Source organism: Lycorma delicatula, chromosome 4 (genome assembly GCF_047948215.1).
Source record: "Lycorma delicatula isolate Av1 chromosome 4, ASM4794821v1, whole genome shotgun sequence".
Taxonomy (NCBI): Eukaryota; Metazoa; Arthropoda; class Insecta; order Hemiptera; family Fulgoridae; genus Lycorma; species Lycorma delicatula.
This window is the reverse complement of record NC_134458.1, coordinates 159,364,450-159,380,163: the sequence shown is the minus strand read 5'-3', so window position 1 is coordinate 159,380,163 and position 15,714 is coordinate 159,364,450. Positions and strand designations below refer to the sequence as shown.

At 29.1% G+C, this 15,714-nt stretch overlaps 1 protein-coding gene across 5 annotated transcripts in view; it reads right to left on the bottom strand.

The window, feature by feature from the left end:
• The window catches only part of Srrm234 (Serine-arginine repetitive matrix 2/3/4), a 203,751-nt gene that overhangs the window by 93,102 nt on the left and 94,935 nt on the right, over positions 1 to 15,714 (bottom strand). Inside the window, exon 1 of one of the 5 annotated variants that reach the window (XM_075364601.1) lies at positions 7,235 to 7,366. The exons of 3 other annotated variants lie outside the window; for them this stretch is intronic. Coding sequence is in view for 1 of the 2 variants with exons in the window: in XM_075364600.1 (XP_075220715.1) it covers positions 6,239 to 6,315 (77 nt within the window). In the remaining variant the exon portion in view is untranslated. Of the gene's footprint in view, positions 1 to 6,238; positions 6,395 to 7,234; positions 7,367 to 15,714 lie in introns of those variants that run through there. One more of the 5 variants, XM_075364600.1, reaches the window with a different exon arrangement.

Here is a 15,714-nt window from a genome sequence, read left to right as displayed (position 1 = left end):
GTCATCATCAGTTAACAGTAACAAAAAACACCACACTGCACTATTTCTTTCAATACAATTACTAGTGAGAGAGAGAGAGAGAAAACAGAGTGAAAAATTTGTATCTACTAAAAATCTTTATATCAAATCAATTTAATCTAAGAGATTAAAATGAGATGTCTACACACGAGAAGAGATAAAAATAAACACTAGCATGAAGTGACAAAAAACACAAATATAAAAATTATTTAATTCATTATATAAAAATAAAAAAGCTTTAAAATAACTTAAACCTAGTATTCCCTGTGATTATTAATATAAGTAACAGTAGTAGTAACAGAATAATAACAATATTAATAAAAGAAGTGAATTACCAATTTTCTCCAATAATTACTGTTGAGGTCATACATTTAAAATATAAAATATGAATTCTCAAGTTTTAAAAAATGGAGTCCTAGAGGATTCACCTTCAAATGACACCTTGTTCACCACTGCATAAATTATCACTTTACCTAAGGATGTTGGTAAATTTTATATACTGATGATTTGGCAGTATAAAACTCAAGCAATCGCACTGCTATGGTGAAATACAAGCTAGTCAGTAATTAATAACCTTGTAAATGAAGCAAAAAGAAATGTTTTGCTTTTCACCAGAAAGACGTGTTGCACTTCTGCAGAAAGGGTTTACCACATGTTAAGTCTGACACTGTTTAGATACACATGAAAAGAGATATAAAGATAATGTGAAATTCTTAGGTGTAACATTTGACAAATACAAAGGGATCCAAAAAATGCACTCACTGTTTGTAATTAAATAATATCTAACAAAAAGACTTATACTCACCAATCTAATGTGTAGTGTAATGTAAGGTATTAAATTTGATGTGGTAGGCGGAGCTGGCAATTTATGCTGCATATGCGCAGGTGGTTGGTGGTGGAATGAGCCAGTCATATTAGGCAGTGCAGCAGAAGACAATCAAGTAGTAACAATGGCTGAGGTTTGTTATTGTTTGTTGAATCCAAGGCTGTACTGAAGTGGTATTGGACGTACGAGAACATTCACGAGGTACAATGGCAGTAGCAGAGAGTTTGGAACACCGCCACCAACATGTCAAACAAGTGCTCACATTTGCGATTAATTTGAAGCCGACAGAACTGTTAAAGATGTGCATAAAGAAAGATCCGGCCGACCATGAACAGCTACAAGTCTATTCATCTGAAGATTTTAATTCCTGTTGGTATTGCAATAATTATAGTTGCTTAAGTAAAATAGGCTCATGTATCAATATCTATTCCCGCGATGAATATGCGATGAGCTCATACGATAAATCCTAAAATTCCAATTGCTAGTACTGCGTAAATCTGGCGTCCAGTGCTGTGATATTGCAACACTTTACCCAATCACCGCAAAAATCAGTGAACCAGAGAGTGCGCAAAAGTGCAATGAGCCGGTCAAGATGCATTCTGAAGAGTGCAAAGTGGAAAGTGTACATTCCAAGACTACTACATGCAGTGAATGAGGACGATCCAGATCGAAGGATGGAGTAATGTGAATAATTTCAGCACATGGTTGGCGAGGATGAGGAATTTGCAGGGAAGTTTGTGTGGACTGATAAGGCACAATTCAAACTTAACGATACTGTGTACTGCCACAATTGTGTTTACTGGGCTCCTGAAAATCCTCATGCTCATGTGGACAGGGCAATAAATCTACCGACGGTTGCTGTGTGGTGTCATCTATCACTGCGTGGTTTAATTGGTTTCTTCTTCTTCGAGGGTACAGTAACTGGTGAGGCATATCTTGATTTGCTTCAGACAAGAATTTTTCCTGCCATCCAAAACCTGTATGGTGATGAATGTTTTACATGCAACAAAACAGAGCTCAACCTCTCAGAGGTGCTGTTGAGTAACCACTTCAGTCACCTGATTTGACACCTCTGAGGTTTTAACCTCTGAGGAACTATCAAGAATGTCATGTATCGACAAAAACCAACAACAATCGATGAGCTACATGAGAAATTGTAGTTATGTGCTGCCATTACACCAGATATACTAACAGCTGTAGTTCGGTGTGCAGTTCAGTGCCATGGGCATTGTATAGAAGCTGCTGTGGTCATCATTTCAAACACATACCATAACCCTCCCTCAGTGCCAAAAATTATCATGTCATGTCAAATTTTTCACAAGATAAGAACTAGCAAACAGTGAGTACATTTTTTTGGACCTTTCTGTATTAACTGTATTGTGCATTCATGTCCAAGAAACAGTGACTGAATGTAGGAAAGCCCTAAATGTAATGTAATACTTATATATTAATTGGGGCTCAATTCTATTGAATTTATACAAGTCGCTAATATAGTCCACAGAATGATGGACTATAGTTGTGTTGTACTCATCTGTTCATCCACGTCTCTGAAAGATATGATGTTGTACATCATGCATTGGTATACTATGGGAGAGGAGTTTTTCTGACAAGCCCAGTATGAAGTCTTCGAAGCAGGGACATTACTCCTGTGTTATAGAAGAGATATCCTTATACTTAGATATGCAACATGTTTGGTCATTTAAAACTCACCTAAATTACAAACTCTTCTTTGAATGTAGACTGGCCAAAGCGTATTGAAAGATGCAGGACCTATTCACGACCAGCAGAAATTATGAAAAAATATAACATTTTCCTTCCACTCTTATCAGATATTTTACAAAAGGAAGTACCTAATTTCTACAGTCATGGTATGAGCTGATCTCTCTAATGTGTAGACAAAGATATGAGATATATATTGTATCAAACATATCACTCAGAATGAATTTATGGAGTTAGTATCTGAATACAGAAATCACATCAACATTTACAACAATGGGTCAAAAACATTGAATGGTACTGGTTGCTCTGTGTAGTAAATGACGATGCACATTAGGCCTTAGTGATATATGTAGGTCAATACAGTCAAGTTACAGTCCATCCTACAAGCTCTTCGCTTCATACAAATTACAATAAAGAGAGGATGTTAAATTGTTCTGATTCTCTGAGTGCAATATAATGGTCAACAAAAAATGTTCTCAGATGTCTGATTAAAGATTTATAAGTCACTCTTTACTATCAGAATAACACAGAGCAAAGATGTGTTTATGTGGCTGCCTGAGCATAGTAGTACTGCTGGTAATGAAGTCGCAGACAAGACAGCCAGAATGGCAGGATCACAAGGAAATGAAAGTAGAATGCACTTATGGACCACTTAGAATGCATGATATTACCCACCAGGTTGGTCTAGTGGTAAACTTGTCATTGCAAATCAGCTGATTTCAAAATCAAGAGTTCTAAGGTTCAAATCCTATTAAAGGCCTCTTATATGGATTTTAGTACTGGATCATGGATACTGATGTTCTTTGGTGTTTGGGTTTCAATTAACCACACATTTCAGGAATGGTCGACCTGAGACTGCACAACACTTCATTTACATATCATCCTCTGAAGTAATACCTTATGGTGGTTCCAGGGGCTAAAAAGAAAACAAGAGAAGAATGCACAATATTAAGAATCATGTCACCAGGATAATAAAAAAGGTTGCCCAGATGAATGAAGGAATTTGAATACCAAATTAAATGCAGTAAAAAATACTCAATTTGAATATACGTTAGATATAAATTTTACAAGGCGGGAGCATGTGGTATTAATGAAGCTAAAAATTGGTGACAACAGAGAAACTTCTTTGTACATTATAGCTGGTAACAATCGACCTGTTTGTAGTAACTGTGACACATTACTTATACAATACAAGTGTTTTTGGTGTGGCATTTCTTGAGTATTGTTGAAGAATTGTCAATAATTGTCTGGATGTAAGAATAAGGCTAGATTTAAGAGGCAGCATTTCATATGATTTGAGATGGGCAAGAAAGCTGAAAAGAGAATGATAAAAAATCTTAAATTTCATTTTAATCTTTTTAAATTAAAAGATTTTTGATAAAATTTTAAACATAAGTGGTCTGTTATAACATCTGTCATTTTTTTTTTGTAATATAAATTTTTATGAGGGCCCAACACACCTTCTTCAGAATGAGTAGTAGACAAAATTTCAAAAAATGAAGCTTTTACACATATATTTTATATTTGATAAGATTTTTGGTTCACTTGCTATTAAGGTATGGGTTTTTGTTGTTAATTATTTGATCAAGCTAATAATGTAAGTAGATGATGTCCAGGGAAGAAAAAAAACACCAAATACCGTATTTAACTAAATAGAAGTCAATAACAGAGATGGAACTTTTTGATTCTTAAAAAAAATTTCAATCTTTATAATTTATTACATATACACGCATTTAAATTTTTAAAAGCTTTGTCGTGTCCTCAAGAAATACCAGACAGTGACCCAGTCAAAATTAAAAAAACAAAAACTGTCTCAAATTTTATTTGCTTTAATTGGCATCCCCTGACTTCATTTACAATTCATCCACGCCATGTATATCATAAAAAAAAATTCCTGCAATATAGATGGAACTCCTGTTCAAAATTTTATAAAGCGTTTTCACTAGTTAACAATTGATTATAATCACTCATCTTTATTTTTTTTATTTATAACTATCCTGAGCGTATAAATTGAACTAAAAATCTTTATAAAAAAGTCTACTTTTTATCAAGAAAAGGAAACAAACAAGGTAAATATTTGAAATGAAAAACAGCAGACATAATTAAGATTTCAGTCATGTAAACTGCTGTCTAGTTAATTAAAGAAAGTTCATTCCTGAAGATTCATTGAATAGGTTATGACAATCATGCATAATTGTGTTACTAACAATAAAACAAAAACACATAGAGATAATCAGTGCAAATTGAAACAAATTAGTCATTGAAACAATTCCTATTGCTGTAGGTTTTGTATGGAATGCAAAGGTAAATTTAAATAAAATACATCTTTGAAATTGATTGATTTACTTTTGACTGTATATACAGCAGACAGTAAACAGAAATCGACAAAAAAAAATAATTGCAAAAACTGACAAAAATTAAGGGAGACGAATTTTATCTACTGCAATAACAAAAGAATAGTTAAACATCCTCTCAGAAAAATTAATATTTAAATTGGCCCAGCAGTTTGTAGTTTCGTCACACTTTGATACAAAAGATACATACAGACATTCCAATTTATAAATAAAAATAATTGCTCTAGTAATTATTATTTTATTAGAGAAGTTATTATTACTTTATTAGAGAAGTTTTCACTAATGTATATAGTGGAGAGGAGAATGTTGGTCATGCATAATATTTAAAATTATCTTGAAGGCGTAAAACATTTATTTTTATTTTTCTTTGTAGCACCTTAACAATGGGAAACACCGAATAATAGTGATCTATTATGTATTGATTGGGAACAAACTAACTAATGTCTTTGAAAGAACGGAAGCTAGAACACCTGAATAGGTGAAAAACTGTGGTGAACTGATCTGCTGGAAAATTGGAGAAAGGATTAGGATAACTAGAGACTAATTTTGGTGAAGGAAACTTAGAAAATTTTTATGTGAGAACAACACAGTCATTGGAGGCAACAACAGTAAATTGCATCAACATAAGCCATGGACTTTTACATGAAAAGCCAGAGCATTTCAATCATCAAACTAATCAATCGCAAGTGCCATGTTTAGTAGACTGAAACACGGTCTAGTAAACTTTCATCTTACCCCCTCATGAGATTAATACAAATCTGAAATGGTGAAAGATTACTTTCTAACTCCCACGAAAGTGATTACATCTATCCTGCACCAAGTGACAAATTGTTTGTGCAGATAATTTAGTCAATGAACTTAAGTGATGATAGGGTCTGGGCACACTCTCATTTTACTACAATTCAGATGATAAATATTACAAAAAAAATTTCTACCAAGCTGGATTACATTAGAATATTCACATGTTTTATAGTACATAAAATAATGAAAATTATTTAAAAGATTTGTTGAATGACAGAAAATCATATTATTGAATCATATATATTCACGTAAAAAGAAACTGAACAGAGCAAATGTTAATGTATATAAAGTAATTAAAATTTGAAAAAACAGCTGTATTTGCAAAATGAAGTTTATAAAACACCTGTATATGTAAATTATAGTAAAACATCAAGGCAGAAAATTATCTAAGCATTGAAATATAGTTCTGAACTCAGCAAGTTCTGTTCACTTCATACTGTTTGGCAGCTTATTTACAATTATTATTATTAACATTATTAATAAAAATAATACAATGTAACATAATAATAATTATTCTTACTTTTTAAGCTTATCCCTCAAAGTTAACGCAGTTACTTTCCAAAATGGTTTCACTTCTTGGATATTATTTTGAATCATTATGTTGAAGAGAGAAGAAAAATTATAATATATAAATAACAATGGATTATATCACCAAACTTACATTAGGTGAAAACACACTAAAAAAAATCTAACCAGAAATATTTTTTAAAAAAACAGATACATCTACTAAATTTTTTATACAACAAAAAAAAACAGAACAAACAGTTGGTATAGTAATTATTTTTAAAATAGAACTGCGATTATACATTTTAAAAAATTTAAAAAAATCAAATAAAAACTTTTCAATTTAAAACTGAATATCAATTTTATATCCAATACAAATTATTGTCATATATCATATTTAACAATAATAAAATTTCCATTTTTCAACTAAAAATTAATAAATATTACTTCTAAAACAACCAGTAACAATGATATACTACACCTATTATATAAAATTAACAGTAAAATTCTTACAAAAAGAAAAATGTTTTAAAAATATAAAAATATATATTTATAATACTGATCACAGCTCATTACGATATGGTAATACCAGACTTTACTGTTCTATATAGAAACATGAATACAATTGTATAAGTTTTCTATAGTTCATACTAACAATTAATTATACTAAAAATTAATGTAAATCAAAGAAAAAAAATTAAATACTCAACATTAAAGCTTTAAATAACAGCAGTTATTTTTTATTTACTTTGATAGTAATTAATAATAATGATAACTGCATTACTTTGTTAAATTTTTTTAAAAACTGTGAGAATATGGCTAAAAAAGAATTAAGTAAATTTTAATCACAACTATCGTTTAAAAGTAGAAAACGAAAATTAATATATATTTTTCAGACAATAAAAAATAAACATGATTTAGAAACAAACAATTAAATAGTCAGCCAAACAAATTTAATTCACTATAATACATAAAAAATGTACAGAAAAAGAATAAAACACTATTAACTAACAAATATATCCTGCATCACAATGTCTAATAAAAATAAGAAGAAAAAGTAACAATAACACAACCCTTTCTAATCATTTACTGCTAACGGTACGGTATACACTTTATTATAAGCCCCTGGCCTTAACTCTGCAATCCCCACCACACATCACACTGCTATCGGTCTACAACACAGCACATCGCATCAACATGAGAGAATCCCCCACTACCTTTAACAGCCACCACCACCACCCACCACCATAAGAAGATGTTTCCCCACTACTATCACTGATAGACAGTCCTACATCTCCTCACTGAAAACCCGCACAGCATCACAGCTACTTTCCTTCTGATGGTTTAAAAATTATGGCTACCTTTTAAAATTTAGTAGAGCCAGCATTTTCCCCCTTTACCATCAAATAACTAGAACAAAACTAAATATTAATTTGAAATGGAACCAACAAGTGGCTATTTCATTTCAATCCATATGATACTATATAAAAATGGAGGAATGAAAATGATTCTAAGCGAAAATTAACTTAATTAAAATTGAATGGATGTTTATTACAAGTTATTGAATACAAAATCCTGACTTGGGTAGTACAAGATTATTTCTCAACAAGAAATAGTTAAATAATAAGTGATTAAAATAAAAATAATCATTTCTTCATATTTTTTAATATATAAAACAAATATTACTTATAGATTAATAAATTTCCAAAAGGAGGTCTAGAAAAAAAATCAGAAAAAAGTAACTTACTATTAATAACTAATAAATATTTTCACTATTAACAGGATTTCTCTGTTATAAAAAAAAAAAGCTATCGACAATACTGCTGAACGTTTTCTAGAGAACTTAAAATTAAATTCCTGTCTGCAAGTTTAAAAAATTATATCTACATTAACAAACCTTACTTATTTTATTTTATTACCCAATGAAAATCATTTTCAAGATGGTCAGAATGCCTAATTATACTAATAAAATGTTACAAATATTTTTCACAAATTCGACCATGTACTAAATTAAGGCAATAAAATGTAATTAAATTAAATGAGAATATTTTGAACTGTTCACTGTCATTACAATTACAATGACAACTTCCAAGCTAAGGCACTGGTATGTGGGAATATGTTTTTCTTATCAAAAGTTTTTCTGATCATTTTCATGAATTTTTTGGTTAAAATAATTTGGAAACAGAATGACATCAGAGTAATGTATTATAATGCTACAGCAATCCAATAATAAGCAACAATGACAAAAAAAGAAAAATAACTTCTAATAACCTACATAGGATATATATTTGTTCAAAAAATTTTTCATTACAGTATCTGGAAAAACTCACATTGGGACCACCAAATGAAATCTCATCTACAAAATTAAAAGTCACTAAAACAGATCTATTTTATATACAATGTGCACACATTCACACAGACAGAATTAAGAGTTACTTTTTTTTTACTAATTGGTTATAAAACACAATCACTTTTCAAATGGATAGTTGAAAGATTTAAGAATAATTAGAAAATTAATAATTAGGGGCTGGGGCACATCTTCAAAAATGTTAGTTATTATACTTTTGATAAGCTTAAAAAAAACAAAAAAAAACAGTGTTTTACATTTTCACAAAATTACCACCTTTTTAGAAATAGCAACACCTATTTCCCTCAGTTGTGCACACTATATGTTGGGAAAGTATACTTTAAAATTTTTAATTAGTTTTATGTATCAAGCAGGAAAAAATTTACAACTGATTACATGATCCTCAAGAAGACAGTAAAAATACACCAATCCATCTTGATTGGTAATCGTCCTTTTTCACAACCTGCTCCCTTTCTTCATCCTTGATCCTTCTCCAAAAGTGGTTCAGTGTATATAGGTCTAATACCTGTTAGGTTCTTTGTGCTGAGGATACTATAACCAAACATGCCATTGCATTTGTGTTATATTGTTACGAGTATTCCGTTTTCTGTCCTGTACAACAAACCTAATGGGTAAAGTGCCAACAAAACTAAGCAGAGCATCCTGATCCTACCCGATACCAATACACCAGGTTATGAATATGGTTAGCAAAAAAACAATTTAAATTATACAGAATGAAATCTAATGGTTAAACATTATACATGCATTAATATAAATAATTTATTGATGGACTATAATACTGATACAAAACACAGATAAAACACAAATATAAAAAATATGAACAATTAAGAATAAAAAAAGTTTTTAAAAATGTTGAAGTATTTTTTTATAAATAATGGAACATGACTTTGTAAGGAATTACTGATAATTCCTCTACCAACCAGGAATGTACAAAGTAAGACCTCCATTAAGCAGAATTACACAAAAAATTGAAGGAAACTAGATTTAACCAAAAACCTGAGATAATTGGGAGATAAGTTTTTTGCCTAAATGTCAATTTTCACAATTTTCTGGGAATAGATGGCAAAAGCCAGAACATATGGATGAAAAGTGTAAAGCCTACCACTCTGCCATAGAGGTCAGCACGATTCTCAATTCATAAAAAAAAAAAAATTAAAATGGAAAAAACTAGGTATTCATTTCATCCCTATTTTTGCCATATACAGTTTACTAGACTAACAGATGAGGATACTTAACTGGACTTAATGTTCAAAGCAAGTCAAAATTATCTATCATAAAAAAGAAGATATTGAAAATTCTCATGACTGTGGCATTTTTCCTCTGTTACAAACAGAATTAAAAAATTAGAGAATATTTGTATTTTTTTTCTTTTAAAGTGTATAATTTACAAAAGATTATTACATTACACGCCATATTTTGCTCTTTATATCACTCAAGCTTACTAATATCGTGAACATGCATCAAATTAAATTCATTAATTTTAGTATTACTTATTTATTCACAATCACACTACACAGATATAACTGTACCAACATCGGTTTTAGTGTTTCAGTTAGAAATTATTTTCACCACAAAATATAAATTCATCAGAAAACTAAAAAATTGTATTTTTAAAAAATTAAAAACATTAAAACCTGGAATACTCTCAAACTGTAATAATAATTAACTTAAATCAGTAACCTAACATTTTTAAAATCAAACAATCATAAAACTATATAAAATCAGAGATTACAATGCATTATTCTGAAATTATTTAATATACATATATTTAATAATAATAATAGAGAATAAAATATAAATACTAATGGAAAATCATGACCCTCAAATTTACACATTTAACATCTTTTACATACTTACAAAAAAAATTCACATTTAATAAATGAAATTTACATTTCATACTATTTCAAATTTACAGGATGCAGGTTAACATGTTGTCACAGTTAATAATTAAAGTATAAAGTCAGGTTTCATACTTATTAATGCTTACAGCAAGATTACAAAAAGAATAGGAGCATACTAGGCGTACTAGGTCAAGAGTTATATGAAAGCCAAGTTCCACTTCTATCAAAAGAATTATACACAGCCAGATAATGACTGATGCTTGACAAAAGTTCATACAATAGCTTCATATTATCACCCTTTTATATCGACAAATAAGAACTAATTGCACCAGGGTATGTACCAAGGACTGAATGAAAATGATTTTTTAATGAATAAGAAAAAATCAATAATTCTTCCTTTTGAATGTTAACAGAATAAAATTATTCTTCATTTAACACAGTCCCATTTTAATACAATTGTCTCATTACGATTTCATGTATAGATTGATGAACATTATTCAATTAACATTTCATGTGTTTCACACTACTATGTCAGCTTTTATTATATCTAAGCACACTTGGAACAATCTCATCTACATATTCATAAGCAGACATAAAAGAAAATTCAACAAACAGGCCTCAAAAATTTATTTTCAAAGATATTGAAAAATCTCTAAGTTTACACTTAAAAGAATTATCAAATTATGATTTGTAAGAATTGTTGTAAAATTCCAAGGAGATGAAACAAACCTGCCTAACAAGGATTCAGAATTCTTGCCAATGCACTTCTGTAACCTTTTACCTCATAAATGAAACTTTGCATGTTTCAGAGCATAGGAAAACCCCTTATCAGATTAGAGTAATAAAACAAAAAGGTCGGAGTTCATATGACTGAAAAGATGTAGTATGAACAGCTAATACATTACATAAAGTAATGCAAAGAAAAATGGCTAAATTGTAGTAAATACATACATAACCATAACTACAATGAATGTAGATTAATCTAACATGGATCAAGATTACTCCCCAAAAAATCACAGCTGTTTTTCAAGAATAACAACAAAACAGTCCATACCAGGCTTTATTGTGGAAAGTGAAGAATAAAAATGATTTCCTGTTGCCTTCTTCATGGGAAAAGGTATATGTACGAGGATTATTTTTTTTCAAGGTTCGATCGGTCACGAAATTTAAACCACAGTGAAAATAAAAAATTTTTATTTGTAACAAGTACTTACATAGTTAAGCTATTTCTCTACATAAGTCACCACTCCGATTTAAATATTTTTCATAGTGTGGTACCAACTTTCTAGACCTTGAATTTTTTCAGACCTTGAAAAAAAAATAACCCTCGTATATGGCTGCATACTGGTATGTGAAATGCATCAAAATGCAAGTAATATTTAGGACTGCAAATGATACATTTATACTGGTTGTATACTGAATATAATTACTTGTAAAGAAAGCAGCAGCTCTGACTGATGATTCTTGTACTTCTTGAATACTTTACACATATCTAATCCAAAAGACAGAAAGCAATAAATTAATGTACCTATGCTTTCTGTTGCGAAACAACACATTATAAACCACAGAATAGGAAGCAAATTTTACAGCTGTAAAATTTAATTAAAATGAAAGATAATGATTGTAAAAACACAGTGACAAAACCAAATGTTTATAACAGGCTTGGCAAGAAACACTGTCATTGTGAAAAGGCATAACTGTTCTTAAAAACAAGAAACATATCTTGATATCAGGCAAAGTGAGTAGCAAAGTGGTATCATGTTACCTTCTTTTCTTCACTAAGTTGGATATAGTGTTGCAATATCTTCACACTACTCTCCACAGGGATTTTCTGTATAATTGAACTTTGACTGATGGCAATTTAACTCAGAACTTTATACACATTACAACCATAAGAGAAACTATGACAAATATTGTAAAATAACAAATTTATACACTCTTTTTTTATTATAAAATAATTCATTATATTGACTACTTTTACTCAAAAGTGGATGTAACTGATATTCAATCACATTTTAAATTGTTTAAATTAATTTTTATATCTTCAATGTATATTGAACATAAAATTCTTGTTTTCAGTTCTTTTTTCATCTTCACATTCAGGTTGAATAACATACACATAACATAAAATACAGAAATTGAAAAGCAGTCATGTACCATAGCTAATGCTAAAGGGGCACCAAATAGAAAAGTTTTCTTTGAAAAAACAGAGATTTTTTTCTCAGATTATCTCTGATTGATAATTAGTCTTAAAATCATAAATAGAATGTAAGTTTTATAATTTAATGGGCTAGCGTATAAGTATACATAAGTATAATTGGTTCAATGATGTAGGCAATGTGAAATACTTAACTACTCACTTTTCTAATTTCTCACACATAAACAATGACTGTTAATCACAAGTTATGACTATGACATTAATGTATACTGTATCAGGTCACTTTTAATTATTTCTGACATGTCAATAACACAGAAACAGACACGCTTCCTGACCTAGCGGCTACCAACTGTAATTTAACAAAGATAATTTGCACAAGTTTAAAAATTAAGTAGCGTTTTTATGCAATATAAACACCAATTCCAATTAAATCAATAACAATGAATTAAATCAATAACAATGAATTAAATCAATAACAATTTCTTGTTCAATATGACACTGACTTACACAAGTTTAGCTTTATTTTTACTTTTTCTGAATCTTTATTAGTCATATATTGTACTGCCTTAGCATGCTATTAAAATTAAATTACAGTTCACCAAGTAGTTATCTTTATGCTTAGGCCTACCATTCTTTAAACACTGTTGTGAATTAAACCAAACAAAGATTATTTGCATAGCATTGCAAGGGCTTCTTTAAATATACATCTCTTTCATTATTACTACAATTTTGAAAATAATTTTGATTTAAACTAATCAATTTCTGTTTCACCTGCTGCAGATAAAATCCCCTTCAATTGTAATGTAATACAATTCCTCTATGGATAACCCAGTTATTAAGGTACTAAATGTCCAAAAAATATTCTCACTCTCCTAGGTCAGATTTTAGAAGACCCCTTACCATAATTTATTCTTATACAATACTTTGCCTATGAATAAAATTAAAAAAGGAAGCAAAGAATAATACGCCACCCAAAAAAAGAAGTTATTATGACTTCCAATTTTCTACTGCATATCTAAAATTAACACTTTTCACTTTTCAAATTAATTTCTTATTAATTAATTATGTATAATTGTGAAAGCAAAAGTTTATTTTATTTTATATTTTCCTGTTTTATAAGATAAGAAAAATGTGTAGTATAATTGGCAGCAGTTTTCTTAAAAAAAAAAAAAATACTTTTAAACAATACTCCATATCTGTAATGTTTGTAATTATTTTAAACCATTAAAACATGTAAGCCTGAGATACCAATATACTTTTTAATAAAGATGAGTCCTAGCTCTTTTATTAGTTTTTTAATATAAAAATTTAAATACTGAAAATTTATTTTTTCAGCATTATACACAAGATTTATAAATTTGTGGCAGAATCTACAAACATGTTATCCACATATGATAATATTTCCGATAGCTCCATTTGAACATGCAATATTACATGTAATTTCATTAAATGGATGATCAATCCTTAATTAGGGCAAATTTTGAATTATTTTTTAGCTTTTTTAGAATTCTTTAATAACCATACATTTTTAACTAATTAAATTAAAAATAAATCACTTCTCAAGAAATAAAATACTGCAATATATTGATAGATAAATACCTCAAAATACTTATCAGAAACTGAATAAAGTATTAATTATTTTTAAAATTTATAATAGTTGAACATGAATACTATTATTATTATTATTTTTTTTTTTACAAAGTAATGTATGGTTTATTAGCTGCTGATTAGATCTAGGTTACTTTAGTAACCTAACATAAGACCACATCCTTTGTTCATAATTACATTAATTTTAAATTTTATTACTCTCTTTTCAGCATGATTAGTATTGACAGTAAAACTTGCCTAACTATACATTTAGGGAGAATAAAATAAAATATCTATTTTTTTTTTTTTAAATACATATATACAGTGTTTTTAAAATGGTGGGCTGGCTATACTTTTTTGGATTCTACTTGTAAAACTAAACAAAAAATATCCTTACGAAAAATGGAAATTTCTCCTTCGTTCTATCTCTGTCCACCATTTTGTTATTTTTATATAAAAATTTATATCTCAAGTTCGGATAGATGAATCAAATTAATATTTGGTAAGCGTCTTGGTAATAAAGTTTTAAAAGTAGCAAAAATTCAAGATTACTTTTGAAAATTACAAAATGGTAGCCAAATTTATTTTTCAATCTGTTATATCTCCATAAATATTGGTTTTATCAAAATCTATATTGTTTGCTAAAATATTAAGCCTTTTATTTTGAAAAAAATGACATTTTGTTTTTTAAAATCAGTTAACAAATAGTCGTCGAGTTATGGCAGAAAATTGATGTAATTTTGTGTCATAATTATAAGGTCTATTATTTTGAGAAGAGTATTACTTAATTTGATACTAATTTACAATTCTAGAAATAACAATAAATATTTAATCAAATTGAACATAAAGTGGGGGGACATGAAAAACTAAAAAATATTTTTTGTTTTTAATGAAAAGATTCATTGATGTAATTATTTTTTAAAAAAATGAGTTAAAAAAAAATTTAACAGCATAGTTGTTTCACTAAACAAATAGAAATGCAGTATAAAAATAAATATGAAAATAAAAGATAGAAAACAGAATAGCAGGAATTTATATTAAAACCAAAAACACTATACTATATATGGTTCTATCAGAACATAGATCAAGGAATTCTGAACCCTTGAAAAACAGATTGTTTCTACTTAGTACAGAACTAAAGACATGATGATTGATTTAATAAATGAAAATACAGGAAAAATAAATTTGCACAAAAAATAAAAGAAAATTAACTAAACAAGCGATAAAATTAGAAATTTTAACAGATCTATGAAGCCGTTTTGAAAAAAACATATCTACTGCAGTGCCTCCTGGTTGCCTATAACTGTAAATCTAATCTAAGAACCTTCTCTATGATACCTATCTATGTAATGCAAAAAACCGTATCAAAATCAGCCCAGTTGTTTTACAGGCAATCACCTATTGCAGTGCCTGGTGGCCTATAACCATAAAACTTGTCTAAGAACCTGCTTTGAAATGATACCTATATTAGGTAAAGCAATAAACCGTATCAAAATCGGCCCAGCCGTTAGAGAGAAACATATCTAATGCAGCACCCC